Source organism: Lissotriton helveticus, chromosome 2_1 (assembly GCF_964261635.1).
Source record: "Lissotriton helveticus chromosome 2_1, aLisHel1.1, whole genome shotgun sequence".
Taxonomy (NCBI): Eukaryota; Metazoa; Chordata; class Amphibia; order Caudata; family Salamandridae; genus Lissotriton; species Lissotriton helveticus.
The window spans coordinates 2,013,237,961-2,013,255,524 of NC_136059.1; the positions used below are offsets into that span (position 1 = coordinate 2,013,237,961).

A 17,564-nucleotide genomic window follows, 5' to 3' on the forward strand; every position below is an offset into this window, starting at 1 on the left:
ATACACGCGTTTCTTCTGCCCTAATTTCACTTGGCTTTCTTTTGCGGGTCACGAAGCGTCGGGGTCAGCGTTCTCATTGGGCAGTCCTTGTTCCTGATTCCTGGTCTCGGTCTCCTTGGTGACTGTAATCATGACTCCTGTTCCTTAAAACTCTGTAAATCAAAACAAGATAGATACAAAGAACATTTACAGTATCAATGTCTGCTTCTGAAGCGGTAACACGCTTTGCGTTAGCTAATTCAATTCTGTGATACTTATCTGATAATTGTCCCCAACGCATTGGAGATTCCATTCTCATTTTGTGCATTGCTGTTGAAGCTGTAAAATATACAACAGATGATTTATTTTCTCCTGAGGCATAAGGAGATGTTTAGTATTTAGCCCTGCACATGTATGTGCGTTTTAATTTTTGTTGTTTTGACTGAAGAGGAACACAAATTCAAGTTGTGATTGCCTCCTATTTTTCTCTAGCAGATACATGAATATTGGGCTTTCCTAGACTCTCTGCTATACCATGCTTTTAGATTGTACACTACGCCTGTTTATTCAGTACTCACTTATATGCGGAAGAGGGGAATTAAGAGGGAACACAGAGTAATATACTGAACCTTACCTTCTTCAATGAGAACGTCGTAGGACATGTGTTTTTTCTCTTCCCCTTATCCCCTCTTCCCCATCTTACCAATTCTTGCTTTGACATTGTTGGGCATTCTTAGTGGGTGAAGGAAGTTGGGACCTTGCTTCGTGCCTTGCATATCGCTCCTGCAGAAACATCAGGTGAGATCTTACACTTCCTTTGTGTTTCACTGAAGAAGCTCTGAATGAGTAGCAGAGCACACCCCATCAGTGGTTTATTCTACATCTAGTTGGGTTGGACACATAATGGATTTGTAGTGAACATAGTTTTATTCAGAATTGAAGGCTACTTTTCTTAGAACAGACTTGAATGTGCCTCACCTTAGAAAATAATAGGCAAATACTTTGTGTCTTTCGTTAGTAGCAATATATATTTATGTTGCCCTGAATAAGGTGGCTTTATCCTGTTTTAACTGCCAAAATGCGGCAACGTCTATTTTTGTGAAATTTGAGGAACTAGGTGTTGCAAGTTGAAAAAATGCAATTACTCCAACTGATTCCTTCATATTAACACTTTTTAATGACGACTCTGTATGTCTTATGTGTTGTCTAATAATTTTATCACTACCGTATAAATTGGTTGTATTTGATGTTATCCAGTATGGTGGGATATTAAAACTTGATTATTAAGAATTGCCTTGTTGGTCCTGTTAAAGACTGGTGTAGAGGGGTGTATGACCATGAAGGAATTGATGCATGAAAGAGGGGAATGAGTTGAGTCCTCTGAGAGAATTTTTCTTTGACATTTATGCAGGTAAGACCTGCATTAATACACTTACAGATGCTGAATAACCCATGCGAATATTTTAATATTGCCAGTTTTTTAGTTGCTGCGGTTAGGGAAAGGAAAACAAGTTTTTTATGATGTGGTACATACTTGATTTTTACATTTTTACACTGTAAATATAGTAAATTATTTTATTTTGATGTTTTGGCACATAAGATAATGTTTTAAAAGAAATATGTGCGTACCTGACTTTTATGGTTTTAAATTAACTGAGTTAAGTGATTGTGACTGACTGACCAATCTCTATAATGCATTATAACACAGTGGGCCTGGAAATACAGCTTGTACTGATGATCCCAGGAGACCTTCAACTCTTGCCTGGTATCGGAGAGATACAAGAGGATACTTTAGTAAACCCCTTACTCTTTCCTGATAAAGGTCAGTTTTGCCCCCAGGAGTGTTAGTATTCCTTGTTCTGCATCCACCACAAACACTAAGAAATCCATGCTTGTTGGAAATTGGGTTACTGGTTTAGGAGGGTGAAACACTACTTAAGCAGCAACCACAATCTTTTTCAGGGTGAAAAACCTGTGCTCAATTCTCTGTTAGCTTGGCACAAAAGCACTCAGTCTTAACTTAGAGGCAATGTGTAAAGTATTTATGCAGCACTTCAAACAGTATTAAGGTGAAAATACAACTGAGGAATAAACCTACACCAATTTAGAGAAAAAGAGTAACATTTAATACATTATTTGAAACCAAATAACAAAAATCCACTTGGAATAACCGGAGATATGTAATTTCAAATGTTTAAGTTAAAATAGGGCCTAGAAGAGTAAAGCACCAACTGTGCTTATCTGGTCATTCCAGGCTGGGACAAAATCACAAGTACAGCCCAATCAGAATGGAGCTTGTGACAGATACAGTGACCCAGTTAGGCCAGCTGAACAAGGTACCTTAAATCCTGGTTTGCAGAGCTGTAGGAAAGTGGGCTATTAGTAAGTGGATGTATTCACCCTCAGCTAGTAATCATACCACAGTAACTAATCGGTCCAGTCAAGACTCAGTAAATTAATCCTTGCTCCACCCTTGGTAGCTTAGCAAACAAGGAGTCAGGGTTAACTTAGGAGACAGGTATGTATAAACCATTTATTACCACCAAAACAGTGAATAAGGTTAAAGATATAACACAATAAAAATCCAATACCATTTTTTTCAAAATAGAGAATATGTTTATCTGGAGATATGCATTTTTAAAGATTAGATAAAAAGATGTGCATTCTAGTGCCAAACATCTTAAAGAGTCACTCTCCGCAATCTGGTAGTGTTGGACCAGGACAAAGTCAAACTTTTAGGCTGACCGCGATGGACCACAGGTTTTGGTCAAAAGTTTACCTTCGGAATTAGTTTTTTTCTTGGAGCTTTTTTTCTCATCAATGGACTTGTTGGCGGTCCTCGGGCTTCTTGGATCCAAAGTTCGATTCTATGGCGGCAGTCTGCTGCTGTGCGATGCCTCCGTGAGCCTCTGCAAGTCTTTGTTCTCGCTGTCAAGTGATGTCATTTGAGATGCATCAGTAATGTCATCAGTGATGTCACTGGCCATGTCACGAGTTATGTAATATGTGAGGTCATAAGCAGTACATTGCGGGGGATCTAGTTATAGTTAGCCCAGCTAACTATAACTGCTGAATTTGACCGTTTTTGTAAGAGTGAAACCTGAGGCTAACTATGAAGTCCCTGTAAACGTTGCTTTTTTCAGTGATTTTCTATGTTTTTTTTATAGTAGTAATGATGTTTGCAGAGTTGTGGAGAAAGAGGGCAAAGCCTCCAACCAGCTCTGAGTAATCCCAATATGTAGGACTTACATGAAGTAACAGGAGGCCCCTAAGGTCCCTCAGGATCCAAGAGAACTTCTTTCCCCAACCAGTAGTGAGCCTGGAGGCGCGTTTGCAGAGTGGTGGAGAGAGGGGGCATGGCCTCTGAAGACCTCTTAGAAATCCTGCTGTGTAGGACTTACTGCAGGTAATAGGAGGGGTTGTTTGCCCCCAAGGACCCTCGGCAGCCAAGGGGAATTCATCCCCCAACTAGTAGTGTGCCAGGAGGTGTGTTTACAGAGTGGTGGAGAAAGGGGGTAGGGCCATGATGACCTCTCAGCAACCCCAAAGTGTGGGACTTACTGAAGGTAACAGGAGGGGTAGTTGGCCCCCAAGGACGTCCTTGGGGGCCAAAAACTCCTCCTGTTACCTCCAGTAAGTCTCACACAGCATGACTGCGGAGAGGTCCGCAGAGGCCATGCTCCCTTTCTCTATCACTCTGCAAACGCACTGATGCACTACTAGTTGGGGGAAGAAGTCCACTTTAGTCCAGAGGTCACCAGTTGTAAAGTGAAATTCATTCCCCAACCAGTAGTGAGCCAGGAGGTGCGTTTGCAGAGTGGTGCAGAAACGAGGTGGTGCTTCTGGACACTTGCTGGTCTTTGTTTAATTCTGTTTTTTCATTATTAGGGAAGGAGGGGCCATGTGGCCCACCTTCCATGGCCTGTTTTGGGCTCCAGGTACCCCAACCCCAGGGCCAGGCCTTTTTTGAATGGGGAAAGGGGTGCCACATGGACCTCCTCTGTGGGCCTATTTCAGCACCGGGGACCCCATCCGCATTGGTACTGTCTTTTCTTTTACATTTTTTTCTAAATTGAAAGGGAGGGGCGAGAAGCAGAGCAGAGTTTGCTATGGCTTGGCAGGAGTGATAATGCCCCTCCAAGCCACAGCAAACTGCAATATCTCAGGGATAGCCACCTCAGGACTTTGCAGGAGTCAGCCCTGGGGGTAGCGGTCCCCAGGGCCATCTAAGGCTCCAGCAGGGGGACTGCCAAGCTCTCTTCCTTTTTTGTCATGTTTCTCTGGGAGGTGTTGGTCTCAGGGCAGCGGGAGCATACTGCCCCCCACATTCAAATTTGCTAAAGCCCCAGAGAGGTGGCTGTCCCTTAGGGCTGGGGGGGGGGGTCCATGCAGTCCCCCATTTCATTAAACTTTAAGCCCTGCAGTGGGTCCCGCAGCCCCCCACAATATTTTCATATTAACCTCCGGGGAGGTGACGGTCCCCGGGGCTGGGGGGCTGAGAGAATCTCCATGTAAAAAATTTAATGAAGTCCCTGGGAAGTGGTGGTCCCCGGGGGAGGCCATATGAGCCTCTCCAGCATTCATTGTTAAAGAATCCCCAGGGAGGTGATTGTCCACGGGGCAATATTCAGCCCCAGGAGGGGGGATGCACCCCTCCATTATAAAAAAAAATGCCCTCTGGACCTAACGCATCCGGGGGAGGTTAATGAATAAAGCACGGATCCCGTCAAATTAAAAAAAAACATTTTATTGCTTTTTAGGGCCCTGTGGGACCCCACGCCCCAAGAGGCATAGTGGTCAGGGAGTTTCTACCTTGCCCCTTTTCTTTGTTTTACTTTTTTGTGGGACTCAGCTTCAAGCCGAGTCCCAAGATGGCTGCCATTATTGCTTGAATGTTGGAAGCCAATCATATCCCACTAGGATTTCAGTAGAATTTTGACTACCAGATATCTGTATTTTTTAAACTTAAATATCTCTGAAACTACTGAATGGATTTACAGCAACTTGCAAAAAGTATGCTTTTTGGACCAGCATTGAGCTTTCTGCCAAATGTGGTGTAATTCTGTTCAGCAGTTCGGGCTTTAGTCATGTTCAAAAAATGAAAATTCCCCCCAGATATAACATTCGGAAAATGTGTTTTGGCACCCCCGTTGTTTTCTTGGCCCCCGCTTGACAGACCTCCTCTAAACTTCCAGGACAGCAGCTGAACCAAAAAGGGGATGCTATTTGAACATTTAGTGAAGATTCGTCAAGCAGCTCCAAAGTTATTGGCAAAACAAAAACCCCTTTTCTTATGGAAACTTTGGTCCTAACTATAACTACCTACTGGCTATCACCAGTAGGTAAAAGATAAATATATATACACCAAATATATATATATATATATTTATTACAGGAAACTGAATTTGAAGTTTCCAGCAACTTTTCCTTATATCAGTTTTTGTATATATTCAGATTTTCAGATACATTCATCAGGGGAACAGAACCCCCACCTGTATATGTAAATACTTTTTGCGTACAAAGCAAAAGAATATTCAATATAGTTTGAGACCAACAAAATAATAATAACATATAACTTACATTTATCAAGGCTTGCTGAAATCACAGAACCCAAACGAAATACGTAGGAGGCACCCAAGCAAAGAAAAAAACACTTCAAGGATTTAAGGTTTTATTCCACTGTGAGTGAGGCTGATATAAAACAAGCAAACTGAGTAACAGATGAAGGTGCTTGGTGGAAACTGCTCTGCACTCTTGCACAAAGGCTGCAATCAAAGGATCAACTCACTCTAACATGAGTAAATAAACAAAGAATTCAAATACAACCTCCAGGGAAATAGACTTTTCAGTCCAGCGTAAAGAATGTAATTACACAGTGCCAACCTGTGCTCACGAGAGAAGAGAACAAGCACTGGCAAATCCAATAGGTCTCTGCAATGCCCTAGCTATTGGCATTGTTAATGTGAATGTCTTTAAGTTTGCTTCCTGTAGTAGTTTGTAAGGATTGCGAGACAAGATTCAATGTGGGCTTGCCAGGCAGTTAACAAAGGTGCCCAGAGCTATCACTGAACGTAGAGGGTATCTATGACTGGATCCACATCTCCTGTCTGGAAAATGAGTATTAAAGTGGAATTGTGAAATGATTGATCTGAAGGTCACAAGACTCAAGGTAATAAAATGTATTTGTTTACCGAGTGTCTTATTTCTTACACTATTTGTAATGAAGGAAATAAAAACAAATCTCTGTGAGTTTATTTCTATCTGTGTCTTTGCTGGCTACACGTCTTTCTCTGATTTACTGTGAACATTAATTCCTAATCCAATGAAATTCAGATCAATTACTTTTCGTCCCATTCCTGTGCTTTGGCTCCTTGATGGAATGCTCCCTATGATGGCCCAACAGAGTAGGGGCCATCAAAGGAAGGACTATATACTGTCTACTGTATTTAGAGTAAAACCTGGCTGTAAGGAACAGGAAAACAAATTTCCCCGTAACACTGGGAGAAAACTCTCAGTGTGTGGGGCCATTAGTTATTTTATTTAAAGTGGGAGTTTGTTTTAGAAAAGCTAAAAAATATTTAAACTTTTGTTGGCTGCCCATCATGTCTGACAATACTGTCCTTCAAACAACATGAACCGACATGAGAGCAGTTCCTGTCAATGTAGAGAGTTGCCAACAGGGCCAGCGGAAAACTCTAAATTTGACGGGGGGAGGTCCCTCAGGTTGGTAGAGTTATTGTCCTCTGCCATCCTGACATAGTTATCTCCGTCCTCGAAACTCCAGATCAGGCCCATACTGTCTCCTTTTTGTCATGAGATTAGGATGAAACCTCTCAATTATATGGTGTTGGTCACTTCATAAGTGCCAAGACGTAGAATCCTCAGGGCTTGCTCGACATTAGAAGGGTCCACCTCCAGGCAGCTCCAACTCTGATTTGTCGTAAAGACACAGAGTATTAGAGTGGCCAGGTGGGGGAAGGGTTTTGGGGAAGGAAGAGCGGGGAAGGAGACCTGCAATAAAAATCCAATACACATCAAACAAGGTTTAACACTATGTAAATTAGTAATACTCAATTCACCTACTGGGAATTATAATTACCTGTACTTCCCTACTGAAGAGTAGTTGAAATATTTATGTAATTTTCTCACACTTGGTAAAGTCTTGAAAAAGTGTCTGGACCTGCCGCGCAACTCATACAATTCTCAAAGAGAAGATTTTTTGTTCAGTTCTTGTATTTCAAGATTCTCAGTTTAAAGTTCAAAAGTTCGAATGTTCAAATGTTCCAAAAATTATTTGAATTTTGACAATATTCAAGTTTGGCAATGTTCAGCGCTGACACAACCTATGCGCATCCGATCTATGCGCAGGAAAATAAAGCTGAACACTGTTATCATGAGATAGGATACATATGTACATGAACCAATGCGCACCTAATGAAATACAATACAATAAAAAAGAATTTGCATTTCACAAGACATTAACTTAACAAGACTTGCAAAGAAACAAAGCGCAGGTACGCACATAAGAAGCAATGACTTTAGCGTTTTGGAAAACATTGCAACCAATATCGAGTCTGACGCTGTGCATCTTGCCACACAATGGATGCGAGCATGTGCCCGTGCCCCTAGAACCGCAGCCCAAAACCATGACAATAAGAGACCCTATGCAATTCTTTTGATAAAATTACACTAAATATTAAATGGCTCTACCTCACTGGGATACAAGATTTTCAGTTCTAAGTTTTGCCATTACAAATAATTGTTTCCAGGTGTTATAGTCCGATTTGTTTAATAGAACAGAACCAGAATTATTAATTCAAGAATGCACTGATTTGCTACTGTAAAAGAGGTGTTCTTATAACATGAAGCCTTTTGGTAATCCTATATCTGGGCCTGGTAAGTTTCCACAACTTTGTGAGTAAGAATGAGTGCATAGCTTTAGTAGAGTAATAACTTTATCTAGTCTTGCAAAGATTTAATCTTTATCACTAGTCACCTCTGCAGGTAGGAGCACTTATGGAGCACGAGAAAGCTTCATAAAGGGTCTCCCAAGTTGCTATGTCTTGGTCACTGGTGTAATGGAGTGACATGCTGTGCCATATCTGTCAAAATAACTTGGAAACATTCAAACAATTAGTTCCTTTTAGATCTATAAGTTAGCACCTGCATCTAAACCAGGTTCAGCCCTAAGGGCCCCATGTTGCAAAATCACTGTATTTCTGACTACAAAAGTGCTCATCATTATGTACAAAAACCACTTTTAATGAATTGGAAAAAACTAGCAAAAGGCCTTTTGCAATTGTTTCCAAATTGCAAATAGGAGAATTCATGAAAGGAGTTTCCTCCTCCCCCTTTCCAATTCGTAAAGGAATGTATTGATAGTTTGTGACTGCAATTGCTCTTGCAAACCAGCTAATAACCCTCAGGTTCGGCTGGTAATTAATTTGAAATGAGGAAGGGGTCCCCTTGGTACTACTTTCCCTTTGGAAATGATGTTGGCAGCCTAAGGTCTGAAAGGTTTTCCAAAAGCGCTGGTCTCTTTAGAGAATACAGGCTGCTTTGAAAAGAACATTTTCCATTTTGGAATGCAGTTATAGAGATGGCAGTGTGCTGTCCGTTGTGGCCCAGTAACCCTGTTTTTACAGCAAATGACCCAGGGTCACAAATTGCCACCTGCCCAATGAATATTACTTAGGCAGGTCTTTCTACAACTCCCTATGAATTGGTATTTTGTGAACAGCCACAGAGTACATTGGTCGGTTTGCAAAACACTATTCCATTCACAAAATGCAACCACTTGTTGCTAATGAAATAATATATCAGGACCCTAACTTTCATTACTAGATTGATGCCAAATGTATTCAGTCCTTGTTTGCAGCACTACCTGGTGTACGTACCTGTTGAAATTTGCAAAAGGCAAACTAAACAAAATGTGAGGTGTTTAGGGAACAGCCGGGGAAATAATGAAGTTCCTTCGCTATTTTATGGCGCCTTGTCAAGCTGTGCTCCCTGTCTACTATTTAGACAGCCACCAGGTGAATAATGAAGTTTCTATTTAAGTTATTTGCAAGACCATCAGCAATACAGTACTTCATTGCTTCTATTTAGCCAGCTACTGGGTAAATACAGATATTTCTTTGCTTCTTGCCAGGCTACTGGTCAAATATTATAGAATATCTACCACTTAACCAGAAGCCAAATAAATAATTATATTTAGTTGCTATTTGCATGCCTGCTGGCATAATTGTTTATGTCTGCTGTTTTGCCAGCAGCTGGTTAATGAGTGAAGATTTTTAGTTTGCTTGACTTTAGACTAAATGGTAGAATGGTAAAGTGTCCTTGTTATTAGCCTCAGTGTTGGCCAAACAGTGAAGAATCTCTACTGTTTTGCCAGCGGGCAGGTATATGGTGACTTTATTCTGCTATTTGTATGGCTGCCACCTAACAGTGCAGAATCTCTACTACTTATCCAGCAGCAGCGAAACTAGTAAAGTTTTCCTGCTGTTTGCATGCCCACCAAACAGCGCATGTCTCTATCATTTAGCCAGTGGCCCAGTAGAAAGCTAAGAAAATTCACTTATTATCTAGCGGCCAGATAAATAGCCACCACCATTTTGAACACTAGTTATGCAACAATTTTAGAAATTTTAGAATTCTAATATCACCTGTTAAGGCACACGAAAATGTCAAATGAAAGTAAAATCCATCTACATGCAATGTTATTTTATTTTTTACTCCATAGGGAATACCTGACACCTGCCTCAGGATTTCAGAGCCTGCAGTTTCGCCTCTTAGAGAATAAGATTGGTGTGCCAGAGAGTCTGAGAGTGCCTTACAATAGACGCCACTACCGTGATAATTTCAAAGGGAAAGAAAACGAGCTGTTGCGTAAATCTGAGGAGGAGCAAACTCTTTTGCAGCTAGTAGAGGTAATTATGAATGAAAAAAAGAGTTTATTTCATATAGTTCAGTGTGGGTAACTTAGAATATGCACTTCAAAATATTACACGTGATACTGAATCAATTTGTCCAATCAACTCGGACACTGAGAACTCATTTTAAATTGTGCTCATTTATATGAATGTCATCTCCCAGTATCAAATGTTAATAGAAAGTGTACTAAATGCTCATTAACGATTTGACTCGGATTTTCGAAATCATTCTCAGTGATGCAAAAGAAGGGAACAGTGCCAGGGATGCAAACAACTGTGCTACAAAAGAAGGGGACAGTGCACTGGACTAAAGTGTTCTGAGACACGCACAATGTGTTACAAGAGAAATGTTATCCACTCTCGGTTTTTTGTAGCAATACATGTTTTGGTGACTCCTGGAGTGTTTGAGATATTTGACTTAAATTGGCATCTGTTGGTGGTCTAGTAAAGTTAGCCTGTCCACAATTACTTCTCATAAACACACAGCTCTTTGGAGTAAATCGATATTAGTGACCTCATTTAAAGCATGTGGCCCCATATTATTAAGGAAGCTGCGGTAGTTTATCGCCGCTTTACCGGCAGGAAATTGCCGATAAAGCGGCGATAATGGGCTTGATAATATGCGATTCGAATTTCAATCGAAGCCCAGATTAGATGTTCACACATCTAACCTGGGCTTTGATTGAAATTCGAATCGCATATTATCAAGCCCATTATCGCCGCTTTATCGGCAGTTTCCTGCTGGTAAAGCGGCGATAAACTACCGCAGCTTCCTTTATAATATGGCCCTCGGTCATTTCAGCAAACTAAGGCATGGGAATCTAAAGTAGCAATTAGGATCCTACCCTGTGGACTTTACTTTTAAATCACTTCACATACCACCTTTGCTGTTATTGTGTTGCGACTATTCACTCACTCTTCTAAATTATGGGCCAGATTTACTGACCATACAAGAAACGCAGTATAGTAAGTAAGCAACTTGCTGTGCTGTGTTGCGTGAAAGGGGAAGATCAGAAATACACCATATCTACTAAGATATGGCGCACTTCTTCTCTCACTTCGCGCCGGCGCACTTCAGGCAGCTTAGCGTCAATGCAGGCACCCTTGCACCACAGTGCAAAGGTGCCTGCATTACAAGGAGAATTGTTTTTTTATGCAGGAAGCAATAGGTTCCTACACAAAAACAATCTTTCGAGGCATTTTCCAGTTTCTAAGGGTGCTGCAGATTGCAGCACACATGGAAAGAAGAAATAACGAGGAGAAAAAAGTATTTTTTTCCTGGTTCCGCCAAACTCTGAGAGGTGTAGTGATTGCACGCAATCCCAGGTGTTACAAACCTTTGTGAATCAGAGATTGCCTGAAATCCCTGGGTGGATGCATGGAAATGCCCATGTTTCACCTATGGAACACCTCCCAGAATTAAATGTACTGCAATACAGCACAAGCTGCTGCGCTGCGTTACATTATTTTTACAAAGCCACGCAAGGCGGCACAAATTGCCATTGCATGGCTTTGTAAATATCTACTAGCATTTTGCGACATGGTTTCACCACAAAATGTTAGTACATCCGGCCCTATGTATTCTGCATCTCTCATCCAGACCCCCCTTTCTATCGTATTGATTAATGTCTGTAGTCACTCAATGGTCACATTACCTAAGCTTGCCATCATCAGCAGTGCCAAACTCATACTCTATTTATACTATTTGGTAACATTCTGGATGTTTCCTGGTGAGTCATCATTGTGCCTTCAGAAATAAGCAAATGTGCACTGTTTAAACCTGCACTCCAAATACTGTTACAGATCTAGGCCTAGGTGCACTACCTAGTAATTCATTCACAAATTGTTGACTAACCTGCAAATATTAATTTGTCGGTGCAGCCTCACAAATGCCACAATGATAATTTAATCACCTGCCCATGTTCTGTTTTTTAATTTTCAAGATGTTAAAGTCTTAAATGTACTCTGTTATGTTATAAGTAGATTTGTAAAGCATGCTGTCATGGGAGGGTATCTTGGCACTGAGCAGGTGCGAAACTAGCCTAATTTAGGGCCTTATGTGGTTACTTGAAAAGCCAGGTCGTCAGCTTCTTGTGGAATTCAAGAAGTGAGTGGGAGGCTTGGATGTGTAAGAGTGATGTAGGAGAAGGCTTAGCCGCCGGATGTGGGTAACCAAATGCAAAGGTGTCAGGCCGAGGTGAGGTGTCTGGAGGTTTTGGGAAAGCAGATGCGATTGCGGATGTATACTGGGTCTGAATTATGTAGTGCTTTGAAAGTGTGGGTGAGGAGTTCGAATGGTGCTTGTTTCTGTACGGGGCGATAGTGTAGCTCCTTCATGTATGGTGAGATGTGTGTGTGGCATGGGGGCTGAGAGAGAGTCTGGCCGCTGAGTTCTGAATGGTCTGCAGCCTCCTTGTGAGTTGTTTGTTGATCTTGGTGTAGAGGGTGTTCCCTAAAGTCCACACACTAATATATATGCCCCAGTTTAAGAGTTAGAAGTAAATATGCAGAGATTCTAGTTGGCCAGAGTTACTGCTGGTATCTTCACATATATTTGCTCCTATTATGACTTAAACACCACAGAAAGAAGAATAACTGTGCAGACCCATATTTAGCAAGTATAAAACTGCATGGAATTCCCAACTCCCTAGGGTTTAACACTCCCATTTACCACCTGCTTAAAACAGATGGTAAATGGGAGCAACTGCTTTTGTGTAAAGTGGAGAGAGGGTTGTTGGACGAGTAGCTGAGGGAAGAGGAAGATTAGTATCGGCAGTGGAAGAACGGAATACACCCCACTTGCTGTAAAAAAAAAAGCTGGGGTAGAGTGACCTACAAGGCTTGGCCGTTCTGGTGGTGGAGAATATGTAAGTAAGAATCTTTATTTTTTATTTGTTGGGGCATTATTTGCCTGACATGCCTTAAATTATATTTTAAAACCTCCACTATCCATTAGGGACCTGCCCTTTTTCACAGCGAGAACTCTAAAAACCTTGAAACAATGGGACATTTGGATTTTGGCCAAACTTGTTCATTTGAGGGTGCTGAGTAGGCCCTGTGAAGAGCAACGCAATCTTGGCAGAAAGTTTACAATCCAGCAAACAGACGTGCACCTGCCTCTGAATGATAATCAATAGCTGGCTTGCAGTCTTCCCTAAAAGAGGCTTGAATCTGAGGAAACATCCTTAAAATGGCCACTGTTTCAGCATGGTCGGTTAAACTGATTTATATGCATCAAACTGCAAAAAGAAACGTAGAGAAGATCTGTATTTGAGCAAGAACATAACATCAGACTAGAGTTCAAAAACCCACCATAGGTCTGTTTCACTTGCACTTGCACGAATCGGTCATTGGATAGGGGTTGGCCTAACGGCTAAGGCGCTCGACCTCGGACCTGGGGATCTGGGTTCGAGTCTCGGTAACGACGCCAAAAACCACCTGTGATTCTGGGCATATCACAAAGGCCCACATGCATCAATATCGGCTTTTGCGAGTTCTAAATTGCGAAAAATAACGATTCGAAATTTAGAATTCGCAAAAGCCTATGCATGAATTTTTTCTTATTTTTTTTGCAAATCGGTAAAAATCGCTATTTTTACCGAAATGCATAAAAAATGCGAATTTTAAATTGCGAATTCACAATTCCCATTCATTCCTATGGGCCAAAATGCCCATAGGAATGAATGGGAATTGCGAATTCGCAATGTACAATTGCAATTCATCAATGCATTTCAAGGGTGGAGAGGGGGGTCAAAATGACCCCCCCCTGCACCCATGAAATGTACTTTTCAGCATAAGTTACATAGTTACATACACACATGTCCTAAGGACATGTGTGTGTGTAACTTTACAGTTTAAAAAATGCATTTTTGTGCATTTTTTATCAATTTCGCAATTTACCACGAAGTTGAACTTCGTGGTAATTTGCACTTCCAATTTTAAAAAACGCATATTTTTCTGTAATGATGCATAGCATTTAAGAAATCGCACAATTGCGATTTCTTAAATGCTAACGCAATTTTAGAAATCGTAAAAAAGATGCGACTTCTAAAATGGCATGATGCATCCCAACAAACACTTTTGCATTCGCAAACGGCCGATTTTAAGGAATCGCACCGTTTGCGACTACAAAAATGCTTGATGCATGTGGGCCTTAATCTCCCCGTGCCTAAAAATGAAAGTGTGTCCTCATGTAACGTAACTGGTGCCATGTAAAGCGCTCTGATAACTGATTCGGTTCGGTTCTAGTTCGCGCTATATAAAACTCTGCAAAAAAAAAAAGCCAAAAGAACAATTCATAACTTAAAAGGCTATACTTCTTGTTTTAATTGGTGGGTGTACCTACTATTCCTCTCCAGTCAATCCGTAAACACTTGTGTTTTTTCGGTTTGTCTCAATGTGGTTTCCCTTAGAACTTACCTGCTCCTTTCTCCAGTTGTTTTAGCACTTGTAATGCTATTTTTCTTCATGTCCTCTTACAAAGTTTGCAACGAAAAATACGTTTTTACGTGTTTGCTGAATTCCGATTCTTTTTTAAATGTTAGATACATTTGTTATTCTTCGGATTTCATTCGGTTGCCTTCAGGACATGGATCCTCACATGCAGGCCGGCTGGGCACATCTAAATACTGTGATTTACTCCTTTATTAAACCCAAAAATGTGTCTAATAGTACTTAAATCTTCCTCTTTTTGGCAGAAAAATAAATAGTTATAACTTGTGCACATATTTGTATGTCTGAGTGATTCAGACAAAAATGAAATATACCATCACTAATATTATTTTTTGTTTTTGCTAAGGCGTGGCTTGAAAGAACTCCTGGACTGGAAGAGAAAGGGTTCAATTTTTGGGGAAAACTTCAAGTTAATATATTTAAAGGAATAGAGGCGGACTTCCAAGCAGTCTTGGTAAGTGTCCTTCTCGATGCTCACACTAACTAAAAATATTGGGAATGGAAAACGATTGTGTATGTGTTGAGTTTGCATTATATGACAACCAAAGTTCATAATCCTCGGTAGTTCCTCCTCAGTAATATAATTTTAGATCCACATTAAATTCCCAAGATTTACTAGTAACTTACTGGTCACACAGCATGCCTCCTCTGCAACTGTTTGCCTATACTATACTCCTTGCAACCCTGAAGAATGTTGCCCTCTACAGAGTGCAGTAAGGATGTCAGCAGTCCCTTGACAGTAAAGACAACACACTTCCTAGCAAACTGTGCCCCTCCCTGGTCACTATCATTAGACATGGTGGGTGACAAAACGCCCTTGGCACAACCCTCTTTCCCACCTGTAGAATTAGCATTCATTTGGAACTCGTTCTGATTCTTGTAGATTTACAGCTAACAATTTGGTGATTTATGTAAATTGTACCAAATCAACTCCCAACCTCCATATTAGATACCTTCTCATCCGGATGGCTTATTTGGTGTACAAGGAAATGAAATAGTATCGATTTCATTCCAGAAACATTCTCCAGTCAGTACCATAGACCCCCTACAAGTTGTGTATCCCTATAGCTTTGCAGTGGCATCTAAATGTGAATCTGGCACATCCTGCATTTGGTCAGCTCTGCTAATCTTTGAGTGAGTAAGCACAGCATCAACATGCCAGCAAGAGACCAACCACCACCCCTTATTTTATTACCTTGAATGCTGAGACAGGGAACAAAGCACAAGTTGTTTACAAAGCTGTGGATACCATGATAGATCCGCGACTTTACTAACATTTTGGGCATTTCAGAAATATTCACTTATTTTAAAATAAGAGAAGCGAAACTAAACTGTATGTTTCCACATGCTTACCCATCTCATTATTCATCACAAGGTTACAGACACACAAGATAGCACATATCTGAATTATAAAATGTTATTTAGGCCTTTGCTTTTATACTGGACTCCTGGTGTACCGTAAGCGAGACCAAGTCACTAGGTTGCAGAATGCTTTGGCGTCTTTATTTTAGTAGAGATGTTTCTATAGCGCATAGAGACAATGGAGTGCTTTGCATGTAAGAGCCTGCGCACATTAAAACTTGAAATAATGCCTAGAACAGCAACTGAGAAATAGAAGAAGGGCGTGAGGAGGAGGAAGGTAAATATAAAGGAGAGTTGGAAAAGAGTTTTCAAGTTATTTGGCAATTACAGCAAGCGATGTGTGGGTTCCGTTTCTTTTCCTAATATATATCTGCGACGTTAGTTGGCTTAAGCTTTTACATCCACTTATATTTGCATACCTACAGCATGGTTCTGGGTAATAAGTGCTATACGAACGCAATTACCAGGCAAGGATGCTGTTACTTCCTTATATGTGATCAATCATTTAATGGCTCCTTTATTGGTTGCTACACCTTCCATCCCCTTAAACCACCAATGCATCATTTAAGAATCTCATAGAACACAAGAAGTCAGAAAGCAGATACCAATTAAAAAAGGATAGAGAGGAATACTGATTCCAAAGAAGATTTTCTAACCCTGACCTACAGATCATTTAGGGGCTATACATCTCCCCTTCTTAGATTCACTGTACAATAATATCTCTCAGAGTGCTAAATACACATTTTCACAGCGTGTTGCCTTAGCAATCAATAAAACATCAGTCCTAACTTACGGAACACATGCCCAATTCACGTTTCCTTTCACTCATTTCACTGTAACATGGTACATTACTGCACATCTCAAAAGTCAGCTTTAACATCGCCATTCTATTTTAATTTCGCAAGCTAAATTCACGTCGAACACATGGCATACACTTTGGAGAGTTGAATATTTCTGTGAGCAAAATAATGTGGACTGAATAGCAAGCATCTATTTATTTTAATTTTTAAACAAACGATACTTGAAAATATTTGGAGCATTTCCCACTCCCATTTAATTTAGAATGACAAAACAAATTTAGATTCAGGGCAATTTACAATTCGGAATACTCACTATTTCTCTTAATACTTCAAGGTTGGACATATATACAGACTCTATCAACAAATAATCGTGGACTGTGATCCTCTTTGCTTACAATGAAAATGATGGGTTTGTATTTATGCCCTTTGCTCTATGTGTAACCTTGCCACAAGCTTTAGACATGATCATAACAAGGTTTTGCCTTTTCTTGTCAAAGGAACAACGAATAAAAAAGCAAATCTATTGTAAAAAAAAAGTTGTAAAGTTATGTGATGGGCATAGAAATGATTTCCAGATCGATCTATCATATGTCTTAACATGTGAATTTTCATGCAAGTTACTCCAAGTATAGAAGTAAACGTGAAGAAATGTTCATTCAGTTTTAGTGCATACGCCCTAAAATAAAAAGGGGTTAAAGTGTATGAATCAAAACTCTCACTTGTTTGTCATAAACACCTATTTTAGGGGATGAAGGTTTAGGACCCGAAAAGTATAATTTTGTCTGTCTGCACATCTCAGCCTGAAATAACAGATTGCAACACACCAGGATTTCTTTTATTCACCAGATCAACAGCTTCATTCCACAAAAACTCCAATTTAAACTGTTCCTTCAAACTGTGTGACTTCAAAGAGCAAAAATGAAGCTCCACATAAAAGTAAAATAGGTCGAGTTTGTATAATTTCTGCTATTGTCAGAAGTGCAGTTGCTTCCGGGTTCTGGCTCTACATCGAAAACAAGCATTGGCACAGCCAATAGAT

General features: G+C 40.5%; 1 protein-coding gene across 2 annotated transcripts in view; it reads left to right on the top strand.

The window, feature by feature from the left end:
- TDO2 (tryptophan 2,3-dioxygenase) overlaps nt 1-17,564 on the top strand; it is a 186,914-nt gene that overhangs the window by 72,900 nt on the left and 96,450 nt on the right. For both annotated transcript variants that reach the window (XM_078676978.1, XM_078676977.1), the window contains exons 6-7: nt 9,722-9,908; nt 14,710-14,817. In XM_078676978.1, the coding sequence (XP_078533104.1) occupies nt 9,722-9,908; nt 14,710-14,817 (295 nt within the window). The remainder of the gene's footprint in view (nt 1-9,721; nt 9,909-14,709; nt 14,818-17,564) is intronic.